The sequence below is a fragment of the Acanthochromis polyacanthus genome, chromosome 1 (genome assembly GCF_021347895.1).
Source record: "Acanthochromis polyacanthus isolate Apoly-LR-REF ecotype Palm Island chromosome 1, KAUST_Apoly_ChrSc, whole genome shotgun sequence".
NCBI classification, from domain to species: Eukaryota; Metazoa; Chordata; class Actinopteri; family Pomacentridae; genus Acanthochromis; species Acanthochromis polyacanthus.
This window is the reverse complement of record NC_067113.1, coordinates 66,191,340-66,208,010: the sequence shown is the minus strand read 5'-3', so window position 1 is coordinate 66,208,010 and position 16,671 is coordinate 66,191,340. Positions and strand designations below refer to the sequence as shown.

General features: G+C 40.9%; 1 protein-coding gene across 2 annotated transcripts in view; it reads left to right on the top strand.

Annotated features, from left to right (window-relative positions):
• The window catches only part of mkln1 (muskelin 1, intracellular mediator containing kelch motifs), a 44,502-nt gene extending 27,897 nt beyond the window's left edge, over positions 1 to 16,605 (top strand). For both annotated transcript variants that reach the window (XM_022215445.2, XM_022215444.2), the window contains exons 13-18: positions 3,521 to 3,668; positions 4,471 to 4,585; positions 7,214 to 7,353; positions 8,804 to 8,906; positions 9,341 to 9,395; positions 10,861 to 16,605. In XM_022215445.2, the coding sequence (XP_022071137.1) occupies positions 3,521 to 3,668; positions 4,471 to 4,585; positions 7,214 to 7,353; positions 8,804 to 8,906; positions 9,341 to 9,395; positions 10,861 to 10,982 (683 nt within the window). In that variant the 3' untranslated portion in view covers positions 10,983 to 16,605. The remainder of the gene's footprint in view (positions 1 to 3,520; positions 3,669 to 4,470; positions 4,586 to 7,213; positions 7,354 to 8,803; positions 8,907 to 9,340; positions 9,396 to 10,860) is intronic.
• The last annotated feature ends 66 nt before the right edge of the window (positions 16,606 to 16,671 follow it).

The window sequence follows — 16,671 nt, the reverse complement described above, 5'->3', positions numbered from 1 at the left end:
CTCCATCAGATAAAATAAATAACGGTTCATGATCATGGCAGACATCTTTTCTGCAGAGTCTAATGGGTTCTGTTGGCTTCTGCGCCTCTGTCAGAGGAGAGGTGACAGATTCTTTGGTTCAAGATCTCCGGCAGCAGTCAGACACTTCCTGCCAGATTGACTGAAATCTCTGCCGCAGTCCCAGCTCCACCTCAAACCCATTATAAATAGACCTCTGTCTTCCCACCACTCACCTCCGTCCTACCCAGGGAGGCAGGGAGGAGAGAATCTGGACCAAGTGATAGTAGGGGGATAAGAAACTGAAACAATTCAAATGGGTGTGCAAGTGAAACAGAGCAAGAAAGAACAGAATGTGATTTGGCAGGAAGGAAGCAGCAAGCCTGAACAGTTCTCTTTTCTTCTCTCTGCTTCATAATCAATCTGGTGTGCGGTTGTTGCTGAGGCTCAGGCCGAGCTCAGCACTGCAGCAGCAGCAGCAGCAGCAGCAGCTCGTCCTCTTGGTGCTCACATGCTGACCTGTAACCTCAGCCTCTGTCTAGGAACCCAGATGTCTGCCATCCAGCCTGGGCTCTGTCTGTCTGATCTCACCATATGGGTTTTGTTAGAACATCAAAATACTGAACCCTTGTTTGTCTTACTATATCATTGAACTAAATAACCCTAACTCTTACTCATCAATAATAGTTGTTCACCAATATGAGTTTTCAGTTGCCAGTGCTGATGTTTAAAGAACAGGGCGACCGATGTGCAGTCTGCCACAACGTTACAGCCCCCTTTAAGTTGAGGTCAATGAGACAGATTTTCTCATTACTATGGCACCTGTCAGTTGGTGGGATTACAGGGTTTCTGCAGGGCATTAAAAAGCATTAATAGTCATTAAGTTAATTTTACGAAAATTAAGGCCTTGTCATTAAAAATTATTCAATTTAATTCTCAGTGGCATTAAAAGTTCTTTCTGCAGTTTTCAAGAAAGGTTTTTGACAATAATAATATATAATTATAGACTGTGATTCGTCAGATATGTGCATCTGCATAAACATGCTGAAGCATTGCGACAATTGTTCCGGCCGGTGGGGTACAATGGCCAAAAACTGCATGTTTGGAAAGTGGCCGGAAGGCTGGACCAAGTGGAGGAGAGCTGGGGAATGGGGAAATGCAAAATCAAGCAAGAATGGCTAGAAAACATGGATTTCAGAGAATAACTGCAGCTCGTGAGTGGTCATGGGTGGTTTCCGGATTCAGAAATGTAAGGACAGTTTTCATATAAACATCATCTTTTACAACAAAAACAAACCCGTGTAATTTGTTGAGTTCACGGTCGTGACATAAAAATTTTACAGTATGGCATTAAAAAGCATTAAATCTGACTGGCTGATTTCTGCAGAAACCCTGTATTAATTAAGCATGAGACGAACAGTTCTTGAAGTTGATGTTTTGGAAGAAGGACCAAATTGTGATGCTAGATGAGTGGGTCAGAGAGTCTCCATAACAGCAGGTCTTGTAGAGTGTTCCATTATACACTGGTTCAAACCTAAAGTGGTCCAAGGTAGGACCACCAGTGAACCAGTAACAGGTTCATGGGTGCCCAAGGCTCACTGATGTTTGTGATGAGTGAAGACTGGCTCTTGTATTCTTATCCAACAGCAGGGCTACTGTACCACAAATGGTTGAAAATCTTAATGCTGATTGTGAAAACTGCTATGAAAGCCCCTCCAATGTGCATGTGAATGTCACAGCTGGACTATGGAAGAAGGTGCCTGTTCTGATTAATCTAGTTCAATGCAACAGCTTCACTGAATTCTAGTTTTATATTCAGTTTTCACTGTCAAAAACGTGATGATTATGCTTCATGTTTATTGTTAAGGTCAAAGTGGATCACTGCATTAAATACAGTACTGTTGAAAAGTTTGGGGTCACTTAGAAATGTCCTTATTTTTTTTAAAGAAAATCCGTTTTTTTTTTTCAATGAAGTCAAACAAAATCCACATATGATTCCCTCACCTCTTGATGCTGATGGTATGTCTGTTTTTGCTTTCATATCTTTAATATGTGGAATTTTTTTTTTTTTGTAGAATGATGATGCAAAACCCTTGTTTTAAGAAATGCATATACTGTTCAAAATTTTGGGGTCCCTTAGAAATGTCCTTATTTTTTGAAAGAAAAGCAGTTTTTTTCAGTAGAGATAACATTTAATGAATGATAAATCCATTCTAGACATTGTTAATGTGGTAAATGACTATTCTATCTGGAAACGGCTGATTTTTAATAGAATATCTCCATAGGGGTACAGAGGAACATTTCCATCAACCATCACTCCTGTGTTCTAATGCTACATTGTGTTAGCTAATGCTGATGAAAGGCTCATTGATGATTAGAAAACCCTTGTGCAGTTATGTTAGCACATGAATAAAAGTGTGAGCTTTCATGGAAAACATGGAATTGTCTGGGTGACCCCAAACTTTAGAACAGTAGTACCTTATATATGTCTCCCCATCCATCTGAGTTATTAGTGTAAAACCAACATTAATAACTTATTTTATCAAATAGCCTTACAGCTGTTAGATTCAGTCTCAATAGTTAGAATTTTAAATCATTATCCTGCATTTAAAGCAGTGGATCCCCACAGCAGCTCTCATGCTGAGTCAGTTGAGTGCCGAGCTGCTGGCAGCGTATCATGAATTTCATGCTCGTTGTGCTTCCTCCTCTGTGTGCACAATTCATGGGAAATGCAAAATGCACTGTTTCGGTTTGACTGCTGGAAATGGGTTCAGTCTTCAGCATTGCTGTGCTGAGCTATAGGAGCTGTCTGCACTTTGTTTTTGGTTTCTGATGAACCGATGTGGAGCTGGTCTGTCAGTTAAACTACAGGGAATTTTAGTGTAATTGGACACCAAAATGTGGAGTCCACATTTATAAATGCTGTTTAACATATTCAAGTAAGAGTCTCATGTACACAATGAGGGCCATGTTCTGCCGTTTTATTTGCACATCATTTGATAGTTCCACTTCCAGGACGGCCTTTGGTCTTCCCTGTTCTCCTGCATGTTTTCATCTGATCACTGACCACACAGACCCTCATCCCTGTTGTTTCAGTGCCTTGCTGTACCCACCGCCGGCCTCCAGTCTGCAGTAATCACGGCAGAACAACACTGTGTGTCTCTGTTTCTCATCACACCAAGCTGAATTTGCATTCTGTTCGCTCGTTCTGTTGGTTCTTGTTGCCATGGTGGCACGTTGCTATGTTATCAAGAAGTTTTCTCTGATAGCTTCGAATACTGCTGTCTGCTGCTTTACTGTTTTTTCATGTTGAGGACAAGAAAGTTTTATTATTAATTGAACTCGTCAAACTCATGTCTACATTTGCACACTTTTCCTCCCCCAAAGCCAATCAGAAATGCTGACATGCATGACTTGTACTCGGTGTTATTTCCTTATCGCAGCTGAATCAGACCTGTAGAGATAAATGTTTATATCTGAGTTGAGCTCCCTGTTGATTTATTTGTTGTTTCCTCTTTTGCAGTTCCTATGACTGGTTTTACCCAGAGAGCTACTATTGACCCCGAACTCAACGAGATCCACGTCCTGTCAGGCCTCAGCAAAGACAAGGACAAACGTGAGGAGAACGTTCGCAACTCCTTCTGGATCTACGACATCGCCCGCAATAACTGGTAGGAGGCAGACTGACAAATAAACACACACTTTGTGCTGCTGCGATGTTTCTCTGGTCGTAACCACAACAACACTCGCAGGAAGCACTTTCACACACGCCAGCTCTTTGTAGCCAAGCTCTTCACCACAACAGATAGCAAAGAGTACATGCATACGCACATGCTCCTCACACTCACAACATTTTTACACAAATGTCAGCACTGCAGACTGTGACATGTCAAAGCATTTCAGGACCTCCACACACAGCTGGTAATCCCTCAGCCATCTACCAGGGAACTGCTTGTTCCCTGTGTGTGTCTGTGTGTGTGTCATATGTGGATTGGTGTTTGTCAAAGAACAAGCTGTCATGCTGCAGCCGTCACTGTTCCAGTACATTGATTTCAGTTACTGTTCTTGTACTCGGTGTCCAGTCAAATAAGACTGTGAAACACTTAACAGCCTAATGTGAACCTGTGCTTCTTCTTTGTGATGAACACATTCAGTTTTAGACTGTGGAGTGGGAGCATTTCTGCTGATCCTCACTGTCTAAGATCGCTTCAAAGGGCTGTTTAAGGGTTTAGACTTGGTTTCATGATTCAGGTTTGCATCATGCTTAGATTAGGGTTTTATAAAGGGCTAATGAATGCATGATGACACAGATTGTCCCGACAAAGGTAAAAGTACAAACGTGTGTTTCTGTTTGTACAAACTGCATTTGTCGAATAGTTTTTCCTTGAGGGCTACAGGAAGTGCTCAGTTTCTTGTTGTCACTAATGTAAATCTGCTTCCTCCCTCGCTTTTCTCATGTGTGTTTCTGTGCAGGTCATGCGTGTATAAGAATGATCAGGCTGTGAAAGAAAACCCAAGCAAGGCTCTGCAGGAGGAGGAACCGTGTCCACGCTTTGCACATCAGCTGGTCTACGATGAGATGCACAAAGTAACATACACACACGCACTGTGTCACACAGTATTCATGTCAAAAAAATAAAACAGTGACACTATAAAATGCTCAAAACTGTATTCAGTTAGAGACAAGTAGCCATCTCTCTGTTACTCTTTCACACACCTGACTCTCTTCTATTGACAGCTAAAATGAGGGTGTTCCCCTCATTAGTGCTGCCAAATGATCATAGAATGAAGTACAACATGGTGGACAGCTTTGGACTTATCACTCTTTACAAATCACGGAGTACAGAAGTTGCAAATCAGAACGTGGAGGAAATGAAAAGCCTGGCTGTGGCTCAGCTTCTGTTGGAATTTGAAATTTTAACGTCAGAAACAAAAGCACAAATTCAATTATTCATGCGTTACAATGTTCGTGGGAGCTTCGTGAGAGCACAGTGTCCTTTTGAAAGGGCCAAATTAGAATTAACAACTTTGTCTTTTAAACAATTATTTTTTATTAAATTACCACAGTTGTTTGCAAATACTGAGGCCAGAAACGTGAGTAAGCGTTATGTGGCTGCGTTGTTCACAGTAAAACAGAAAAATTCTTTCTGGACAAACCACTGAATGTCACTTCTAGTGTTAAGGGGTACTCCCTAAATGTCAAGACTTAGAAGAATCAGTCTAAGACCCATCATATAACTTCTTTAAATGAAGCATTCTTTTATCCACGGGACAACATGCGCTAAATTTGTGGTTAACTTGTGAAACCTGAGGTGGAGTGATGCTCTTCCTACCACCCGAGCCTTTGCCTGCCAGGGACACAGTGTTGTGGGTGACTTGTGTGTCCTGTATGCCCTGTGGTGTGGGAAAGAAGCCACTCACGTGCATCAAAGAAGTACCATTACATGCACATGCATGCGAACAGGGCTTTGGTCAGACGTGAAGTGTGTAGATAGACTGACGGTTTAGTGTAACAGCTTTTCAATGTGTACGTATAGTGGTCGTTGCCCTAAAATGAAGCAAATGAGGGACTGGTCCATACGACGTTACTACGGTGCCTCTCTGCCTCCCTGTCATTATTGTAGAGGACAAAGATCACCATCTAGAGCTGGGCCAGAGGTCAGACAGAGCCACAAGTCTGCCAACTACAGAACAAAGCAAAAAGGAATAAATAAATGCTTGAATCATCCTGAATCGACTGACAAAATTCTGATTCAGGGTCAGTCCTGTTATGTTTATTACCTTACTTGAAATAGTCATTTCCTCTTTGCCACACATTTGATGTTAAACGACGTACAACAAAGCTCAACGCTTTATGATGTGTTTTTGGTTGTTTGATGTTAGAAACTGCTTTAAAATGAAGAATTTTCAAGTGCAAATTCTAAAGGAAGTATAAAGTTTCATTTCGTACTGTGAACGTTAGCTTGGCTTTGTTATGGCAACAGATAGACACAGAGAAAGTTTGCAGGAAGCCGGGGAAGCCAGAAATAGGCTTTTCTAGAATCTAATCCTGACCCTGGTGGTCTTTGCCGCTGCTGGGGTCAGTACTTTTAGGATAGTTTTTTTTCTGGCTTGCTTGCGTTGAGCTAGATCAGAAGATCAAAAATACTTTCATAGCAGAATCACTTGACTCTGTTGTAAAGTAACAGTAAATCTTCTTATGGTCAACCAATTATCACATCTGATATTTAGCTTTTTTCTGATTACTGGTATAGTGGTTTTTAACAGATAGATTAACCCTTTACGCTTCAGTGCGTAGTAGGTGTACCACCGGCGGTACACTTACTAATTTGCATAGGAATTTCAAGAATGTCCGACGGCTGCAAACCCGATTATACAAACACTACATGCCGATGGAAAGCTTAGATTCTCATGAATCCGCCGGTATAAACCACTTTCAGATGTGATTACTACAGCTGGTGAGAAAAACACATTTGTCCGACAAAAACAAATATTCATCCATCCGTTCTCTATACACGGCTTCAACGCACACAGCAAGACTCACGTTTCCGGGTTCATTATTACACACAGAAAAAAATGTTCCACAAAAAACGGCCATGATCCAACCTTTTACATCCAGATGACACAAGCCAGTAAACTATTTTGTCCAAAACATGTCCTGAAGTCGGTATAAAATCCACGAATCGGTCGTTTTCAAGGAAATGCACCTCGCGATGTGCGTCCAATATTCCCTGTATTTTTCGTAATTTTTTTTATTTAAAAATAGAATATTAGCGATTTTTTTGTACTGAAAACGGCTGGAATTGACTGAAGCTTAAAGGGTTAATGTAAATGCACTGTTTTGGCCTTGCTGCCTCTGTCTGTTGTCACCTCTCTGTGGTCTCAGTCTGATTGGTTACAGGTCACGAGCAATAGCCTAAAATAGGATAACTGTTTAAAAAGTCTCCTTTAAACATATGCACAACATAGTTTTTTTTGTTGTTGTTGTTTTTTTTAAAAAAAAGGCAGTATAAAGACATTTCATGTCATTCTGTCATTCTGAATTTTGACACCAATATTTTTTTCCTGCAATAAATTCTGTAAACTCACAGAGCCCGATGTGAGTGGTGTAAATCTTCTGCATTTTGTTGGGGATTTTTCAGTGTGACTTTGTGGGTATTTAGGGTGTGTGCAGCAGAAGATTTCATCAGTTGTTTTGTTTCCTGTGTGTCTCCAGGTGCATTACCTATTTGGTGGAAACCCTGGCAAGTCTTGCTCTCCGAAGATGCGCCTGGATGACTTCTGGTCCCTTAAACTGTGTCGGCCCTCCAAGGAGTACTTGCTCCGCCACTGCAGATACCTCATCAGGAAATACAGGTCTGTAGCCGCAGCCATGCTTCTCCCACCACTGCATCGGTTTGCAAAACTGCAGTACTGCAAATTGAGAAGGTACTTATTTTATCCATCATTCAAATAAATAAGGGCTCGATCACATTCTGTATAAGGAGTCCTTTAGGGCTGCACCCGAATAGTCGGTCATTAAGGTTTTATCAGAATATTTATTTTGAGATCCGAATATTTGGAGCTGGAAGAGCTGGAAACAGATCAGTGCTGTAGAGTTATGTTTGAGTAGGACACAATGAAACTTGGAGTACTCATGACTGTGTTTATGTGGACTTTAGCCTCCCGGTCATGATTTTTAAGTATATTGTAGATTTCCATACTTATGTAAACACCATTAGTTGATTTCTACTGACTACTTCCTCAGGTGTGGCTTCTGCCAAGTGACGTAACAGAAACACATACTGTCTGGGGAAGACTTCCTCTTGTCTTAGGCCTTCATGAAGCAGCTGATAACTTTGTCCCTGACAGCACATACATGCACTTTTTGTGGCTGTGCTTCTTTGAACCCCAAACCGATTAGCAAACAAGCAATATTCCCCACAGCAGCTGATGAAGTGGAGCCGGTTCTTGTACTGTTGTTTGATCTGTGCCACACAGCCAGTAGGAGTCTCTTCTACTCACACAGAGATGTTCTCTCCACTCTGGGTCACTGGACCCCATCATGATGCCTCTATCCCACCAGTCAGCTGCATATCTTCATCCACTGCTCATCCCTACATGGTGACAGTAACAGCCTGTAATATTTTTTGTCACTCTCTTTTCCTATTGCTGGCAGTGAGGTGGATAAGCCAAATTTCAAAGTGATGCTGGCATTTAATAGCACTAAGCCCCCTATGAGCCAAAGTGGCCTCATTTATATTACCCACATTCAGCTTAATTTAAGGTTAGGCGAACAGTCGTAGTAGGAATGTCAGATTAAATTGCTGGGTTGTGTTGTAAACATTCTAGGTGTGAACAGCACACAGTAGTCTGTAAGGTGCTGCTAGTATTTATTTTATATAGAGGGGTATGAATAACCAGATTTCTCAGTGTCTCCAAAACACAGTCAGAGCTGAGATGGAGCTCATAAAGAGGAAAATGTAAACTCAGTCCATGGGAGTTCACATTTCATTCTTCATTTGTTGTTGCTCGATGTTGTTTCCCTTTCGTACATTTGTCAGCAACGGTGCCAACTGTTGAGGCGTTGACCTTTTTCAGATGGAAAGTAACACCTTAGGGGAGAGTAATTTATCATGAAAAACCTTTGACTCGGCGATGGAAAGTCATGATGAAGCTGTAGAAGCTTCCATCAGGGTCATTGTTTCCTGCCTGTGGAGCCGTGGACATGTAATTGCCTTGCTGCTGTTGCCATCTAGTGGATGATAGTTGTAACTCCAGCCCCTCTTCTGGGTTTGTTTGCCATTGCTGTGCTTTGTTTGGGCAGGTTCGAGGAGAAAGCCCAGTCAGAGCCACTGAGTGCACTCAAGTACCTGCAGAACGACCTGTCGCTCACGGTGGACCACACAGACCCTGATGAGACCAAAGAGGTACTGCATCACACTCTAGCACGTTCTACTTATTTGAGAATCAGCTTCAGGTTTCAGTATTTCAGAAATATGCACATATTAAATAAAGCTGACCTTGTAGAAGAAAAGACAAGAATAGAGAGAAGCAGGGCGAGGATGAGAAGTGACACGAGCTCTAAATGAGGTCCTCCAGGTCAGAAAAGAATGGTGTGAATGTTGAGCATGTCTGCGTTTGTGAATAATGCAGGAAGTCCCATTAGGTTGGAGCTGAAACTGTAATTTGTAACCTCCATCTGTCCAGACAGATCTGTGATTAGAAGGTGTATTCTGCCCTCATCTGTATTCAGAGGGGCGCAGCAGCTACTGCAGCAGCAGCAGCTTCGTCTGCTCAGGCCGTTTGTTTGTTCAGCGCTGTTGAATGTTAAAGTGACTCAGGCGTTTGTGCTGTGCTTCAGTTCCAGCTCCTGCCCTCGGCGCTCTTCAAGTCCAGCTCTGACTTCATCCCTCTGGGTAAGAGCTTGATCACTGTTCATAATAACACAGTGCAGGTATACGTAGGAAAGCTACTTCAGCTAGCCTCAGGCTGTCTGCATGCCTGACATATAGAATGTTAAGCTGAAATCTGCTAAAAATTTCTCTAGTAGCTGTTGTTCCACAGTGTTTTCCTCCGTTTGAAATAAAGTTTAAATACAAAAATAGAATTAGCAAACTTAAATGATGCTTTGGATTCAAGCTGGAGAGCCAAACACTTCACTGTAGTGGAACCTCAGTGTTTGTTACAGAAGCTTCACTCTTGGTCTCAACTATGTGAAATGAAAAACATTGTGCATTGAAAATGTCAGCAAAATATCTCTTCATTTAGAAAATTACCCCCGAGTACTGCGCTGTATTTTCCTTTTGCAAAATAAACGCCTCATTGAGATTAATAAGAGATATCTGGTTCAAAATGAGTGTGAAAACTATAAATACAAACGACTGCCTCAACTTATCAGAATAAGCTTGACTCCTGATGAATTCATGTGGAGGCAGCATTCTACTGCTGTTGTTGGTCTAGATTTTGCTAATTTCAACTATTGTCTGTAGTCTTGTCCAGTAGACGAGGGGATGCATCACATTTAATCACCTCATCATAATTATAAGTATCAGCTGATATAAGGTAGAGTGAGACATTCAGTTAAGGCTGACAATGGGATGAAAATATGAAAAATAGAAGAGAGGACATTCTTTAGAAAACCTGATGATGATAATTCCAGCGTTTCATGTGATTCACTGTTTTCTTCTTCTACCAGATACAAAGGTTATGCCAACAGGGCTGTTGTGGGACAAACGCTCCATGCATAATAATTATTATTTAAAATATTATGTTGATTAAGAAAAATGTTCCCAGAATTACAAGAGACACCAATGAAATAATAATACCAAAAAATAATACACCAAAAAATACATTTTAACAGTTTTATTTGAGATTTAGTTTGGTCATCAGAGGGGTGGGACAAGAGAAAAATTACATTATAGGGGGAACTCCAGACCTATTACGTATTTTTAAAAACATTTTCAAACATTTATTTCTACCAGTTATTTAGATTTGGTCTCAGGACAAGAACGTTTACACAACAACTGCACGTTTTAGCATTTTGTACATGGATGATTTGAAACTTGATGAGTGGGATGTGAAATGTCCTCCATTTCTGGAATGACCCATAAACTGTATGATTAAAAAGAAAAAGACCCTTTCTGTCATTTCTATGTAGGGTTGGGCGATAAATTGAATTAATTCGATTAATTCGCCTTTTTAAAACCTGACGATTTGAAAATTTGCCAAATCGTAAAGTCGATATGGAAAATATGGAAGTGGTTCGGCTTTGACAAGTCTGACACAGAGCAAACTACAGTCATGTGCAAGGTTTGCAAAAGTACTGTAAAAAGGAAGAGTAGCAGAACAACTAAATTGATTAATGATGATTCTCTCTGTCAGGTTTTTCAGACGTAGACCAGACGTACGCTCAGCGGACGCAGCTCTTCGACACGCTCGTCAACTTCTTCCCGGACAGCATGACCCCACCTAAGGGCAACCTGGTGGACCTCATCACCCTCTAGCCCCTCCCACCTGTGACACCTCACCTGCTGGACTGACTGAACACCTGCCCCATGTGGAGACAGACACCAGTTATTTTTCTATTCCTGAACCCTGCTGGTGGGATTACACCTAATCCACCTCCACTACACTGACCTGCTGCTGTCATGGGCTGCGTTACCACGGCGACGAGGGTCATAAACACACACAGCAACACTGCGCTAGTTGGATACGAGCGCAATTCCACGACAGCCTGAGGTGTGTGTGTGTCTTTCCTTTTGTTTTTGCCGAGCACACACAGCCCTGCTTGTGTTTTTCATTTTCACTTGTTTTTTTCTTCCCAGAAAAGTTGAAGCCAAAAAAGAGGATTTGCACATTTGTTTGCAATCTTTTTTCATTGATTCTTCCTGTTTTTTTGGTTTTGTTTTTAAAGCTCTGGATTTGTGCACTCAGACTCCCACACAGTAGACCACAGGCGTCTATCCACATGTTTGGAGCAGAACAGATGAGAATGACGTCGGTTGAGGCCAGTTGTTGCAAAAGTTCAATTCAGATTCCCTTATTTATTTGAAGACAGGGCGGTGCCAAGCTCCCCTGTTTTTTTTTCTTTTCTTTCTGCATCTCTACTACAAAACATTTTTGGCTCCATTTCAGCTTCCTCATTGATGGTTTGGTTAGTTTGCTTTTCTGTAACATACCCTCCTATTTGTGATCGTGACAGCCACGCAGATGCAAAAAAAGTGAACCATTTTAATAGTGTTGTAGGAACCGTAGAGGAATGATTCTATGAGATAAAGTTTAATATATATTGAAATATACATTTATATTGGTTTTGGTTGTTATCCCTGTAAAACTGGCTGATACAAGTTGTTTCCTCAGTAATTATTGGACTGCTCCATGGTGTACAGAATATGTAAATATACTTTAGGAATTTTTTTCAAAGTTTCCTGGATTGAACAGATCCTCTGCTGAATCACATTCTTTCTCCACATACAGAAACTTTCTGGCTCTACATTTAACACTCATCGTTGCTGATGGAAAATAATTCCAAATAGTTGGTGTGTGGGTGAAGTGCTGCTGCCAGTTTTCCAGTTTGATCAACGTTAGAGCGGCAGAAATCTGTCTGAGCTGAGAGGAGGTTCCTCTAGTGTGATGAATTTTCCTGTTTTCTCCTCAAAGTTCCAAATGTCCACCTGAATAGATTTGTGAATTAGCAGGACTGAGAGGACACAGCCTGAAGCCTTATTTGCCTTCAGTCTGTTACGGTCCTATAACACCCAGTTTGCAGGTGTTATACGACTTCTACCCGAGCCGTTGGATTAGAAATGCTGGTTGGTTTTACTTTGAACAAGTATTGATCTTGCTTTTCAAAAAACAGATCTGTAACTAACTGTTAGTATTATCATTCCTGATTGATCTGGCCATAGTTTTTTAAAATAATCCTTTAGTTTTTCGATTTGTACAATATTAAAACGATAGTTTTAAAAAATACTGTTCACATTTTGCCACATCCCAAGAAATTGGAAAAAAAAACAAACAACTGTAGCAATTTTGCCTAAAAATGACTTGAACACCTGATCAGTTATCTTCTGTTTAACAGGCTGAATTCCACTGGGATCCTGAGGTCTCCTCAGAATTCCTGCTGCCACGTTTGTTACCACATTAACACAAATATGAAATGATAGAAGTGAAGTTTGTGTAATTTTCTCTGAGTCGCCAACCATCTACACTACCGTTCAAAAGTTTGGGGTCGCAGAAAAGCAGTTTTGTTCAATGAAGATAACATTAAATGAATCCAGTCTAGACATTGTTAATGTGATAAATGACTACTGTAGCTGGAAACAGCTGATTTTTAACAGAATATCTCTATAGGGGTACAGAGGAACATTTCCAGCAACCATCACTCCTGTGTTCTAATGCTACATTGTGTTAGCTAATGCTGTTGAAAGGCTCATTGATGGTTAGAAAACCCTTGTGCAGTTATGTTAGCACATGGATAAAAGTGTGCGTTTTCATGGAAAACATGGAATTATCTTGGTGACCCCAAACTTTTCAACGGTAGTGTTTGTTATTGATCAAACTCATGATCTTCAGCTGAGCCTTGTTATTCAGGTAAATCTTTCCATAGTCATCAGGGTGACAGGTGGTGGAGCGGGTTGTCCTCTAAATGTAAGGTTGGTGGTTCGATCCCTGGCCCATCATGCATCAGAGTGTCCTTAGTCAACACTCTAAAGATTATTTACTGTTTCTTATTCCTAGAGGAAATGTGTGAAACTGATGATTTTCAGTTCAGTTAAAGAAGTGGTACACGTGAATACAGTCCCCCTGAAACCAGATGTCAGATGCTGGGTGTGAGCTCACTGAAAAGGAAAAAACACGCGAGGTGGCAGCTTAAAATCAGGTTTTAAATTGATAAAATGACAGAAAAGTAGTTATCCAGCCCACAGGTGGAAGGTGAGACAGCTGTTTGAGAGTGGTGCTGGTAGCAAATTTGGGTTCTTGCTCAGACACAGTGAATGGTGGGAGGGGTTCGGCTGCAGGGCTGCTTCCCTCTTCACTTTTAGTCAACATGTTTACCTCTGCTGTCACCAAATCATGTTGGGCGGTTTGGGATTCATGTCCACTGGTGCTTACTGCTCACTGAAGGTCCCACCTGTAAGTGTTCCTGTTTGTTGTCTTCCATGACTCTCAGAGACAAACTGATTGTCTTTCATAGGAGACGCCGTCACTAACATCCCACTGGAGTGTCTGAAGGTCAGGTGCAGCAACACCTCCAGCACTATGTCGAGAACATCTGATGCATCACAACACTACATGAATTGTCACCGTTGGCACATCTGCTGCGACTGTTAGCTGGACTTTGTAGATAATCTGTGTGTATTGTACAGGATCAACATTTTTCTATCTCTGAGCTTAAAGAACACTGAGAACAGACCGAGCAGATCAGTGGGGCGGTTAACCAAGACGACAGAATGGGGTAAAAATGTAATTCGTAAGTTGTGTAACTTGTTTAAAGATTGTGTCATGTTCAACTGTTTTCTCAAACTAAGTGTTTGAGTGACAGACTTTAAGATCATACAGAACTAATTATTGTATTTAAGTCTCTCTTTAGCATTGTATAGGCAGTTGTTAACAATTAATGTGCTTATTCTGAAATTAAAGGACCATTCTGGGGTTTTGCAAGTTTAAACCCAAAACGTAATAACCTTATGTAACTTTTAGCCGTGTTTCCACTAACAAAAAAACAGTCAAACAAAACTGGAATGTGTAGTTGTAGGGGCTGCTTCTGGACATTTCCCATGACATTTCACTCAGTACTTCGTTATCTGCATTTACACCCTGGTATAAATACGTTGGAATATTAGGCATGTTAGTCAGCTGTTGTACTACCTCATTTATGAGCAACAGTATGAAACAATGACAAACGTCACATTTAGCAAGGCCTGGATTTTGACATCAATTTATCTACCACACTGTTTTTCCTCTAGTTGCACGATGTTGTGTCCAAACACAACCCCATGAACTTGGCTGCAGGTTTTTAAAATGGCTGCTGAGTATTCAACCTGTAACCAATACTAATTCAACAGTTCCTGAAGCTTGAAAAAGTAGTCACCCATCAGCAGGAACTTTATGCAGCCTGAAACAGTTTAGTTCCTGCAGTGGAAACACGGCTTTAGCTAAACAGCAGCCACCGTTGCCTTGAGTAGACAGGATATGTTTTCTCATCATAGTTGAGTCAGATCTAGTAATTGGTTTTTCTGAAAGATATATTTGTGTTTATCTTTGAAAACCCCAGAGGGTCTTTTACCAACTGCTGAAAATGATATATCTCATTGCTTTTGTGTAAAACAGAAAATCTGAACATGAAAATATAGAATAATGAAAGGCACAAACTGAGGAAAGATGAATTCTAAAATGCAATGTAACCATAGCTCTTAGACAGGAAGATTATCTGTTACACAGCAGTGTCTCTCCAGTGCTAACCAATGCTAACATTAGCCACCCTAAGTTATTGTTCATACCAGGCTTCAACAGTAAAACTACTGAGTACTGAACTGAGCGAGGGTGTGTTTCCTTGCTAAAGAATTGAAATTTTTGTTTGTATGAGTTAATATGTTGTTTCTTTGTTCTAAACTTACTTGTTCGAATGACCACTGACTGTTGATTTCTCAGTGTGTGCTGCTTTGCAGACAGCTGTAATGTTTATTTCATTATGCTGTGAAAATCAGCTGGCAGATACTTGAAACAGTACTGTCACTTCAAATCAGAACAGGTCGTATCTTCAGTGTAATGGCTCATCTGGACTTCTGCTTTCTTACTTAGTTAGCTGAGATGTTTGATACCACACTCATATAGGTACCTTCATTATGATGCTAGCAAGTTGTGAGCGTAGCTTAGCATATAGCCTGGCCTTTCCAGAGCGGATCTGGATCATTTGTAAAGCTCACCAAGAACCCAGTGGAGTCCACTGGTTGCAGACTGTTTGGAGGCTCTTGGCTAAGCTAAGCTAAGCTAAGCTAACCACTTTCCATTAGTGTCATTTTTAGCATGCAGATATTAGGGTGGTTTCATGAAATCTCTGCAAGAAGAGAGCATGCATACTATTAAATTACAAAGGATGTGACTTGTAGCAAATGGGCTGAAATGTACAGAACCAAACAAAAAGCAGCGGTGTCGTCCTTTAAACGTCTGACACGAGCTCTTCTCCTGCTTGACGGCCTTCGATGTGCAGTCTGTATCCGATGAATTCAGCCTCACTTCCTCATTTACTTGATCCTGTATTTAAATGAATACTGAGCACATTTACCCTGTGACAGAACGTCTCATTAACTGCTCTGGTGTAACATATAACCCCCCTCTGCTGCCCCAGAAGGCTGTTTACTGATTGTGAGTGCTCTGCTGCTGTTCCCATCATCCCTGTAAATACTGTTGTTGCTGCATTTCCCTAATTAGCAGATCCCATCCCTCTGCATTTACATTTATTCTTACTAATACTTTTGACAGTTTAGCATGAGCAGGAACCAACAGAAGCTACTTAGACATTTAATTCCCTAAATCCAGCAGTTGAGGAGAGTACAAGCTGTAAGACTTTATGCCAATATGTGGTCATTGGGCGGTTCACGTTTTGGTGGATGAGGATGACGGCATGTGTGTGTTCATGTATGCTTTGCCTCTGTTGCTCCGATAATGGAATCAATTATGGGATTACTTTTTTTTTTAAATCACCAGATTAAAGCAACACGAGGGATTATTTATGGCATTTTGATGATATTTAGGGCTTAGCACACTTTGCCGTAGCATTTCTGTTTGTGCCAGAAGAAAGATGTGTTGAAGAAACTGAAAGCACCTTTGTAAAAAACAAAAAGAATAAAATAAAACACACAATGCCAAATACTACTTTTCTTTTTGCTTTTTTAAGGTAAATATCCTCCACACATCGACATTGACTGTGTGGAAAGTTATTCCTTGTTTTCCTCTTTGTTTCGTCGTTAGGCCTGGGTGGGACTCAGGAGTCTAAAGGCTGGTACTCTCAGATCTGTGAGCACTACTCTGTGGATACAGTGAATGTGTAGAAAGCCTTGTAGTATTGCATTGTATGTAATGTATATAATGAATAAAGATTGTATTTTGTTCAAGTTTTCTTAACTGCTGTCTCTGTGGTGTTTCTGCCCCCTGGTGGCTGTGTGCAGGTACTACTGAAGAAAGCTGCAC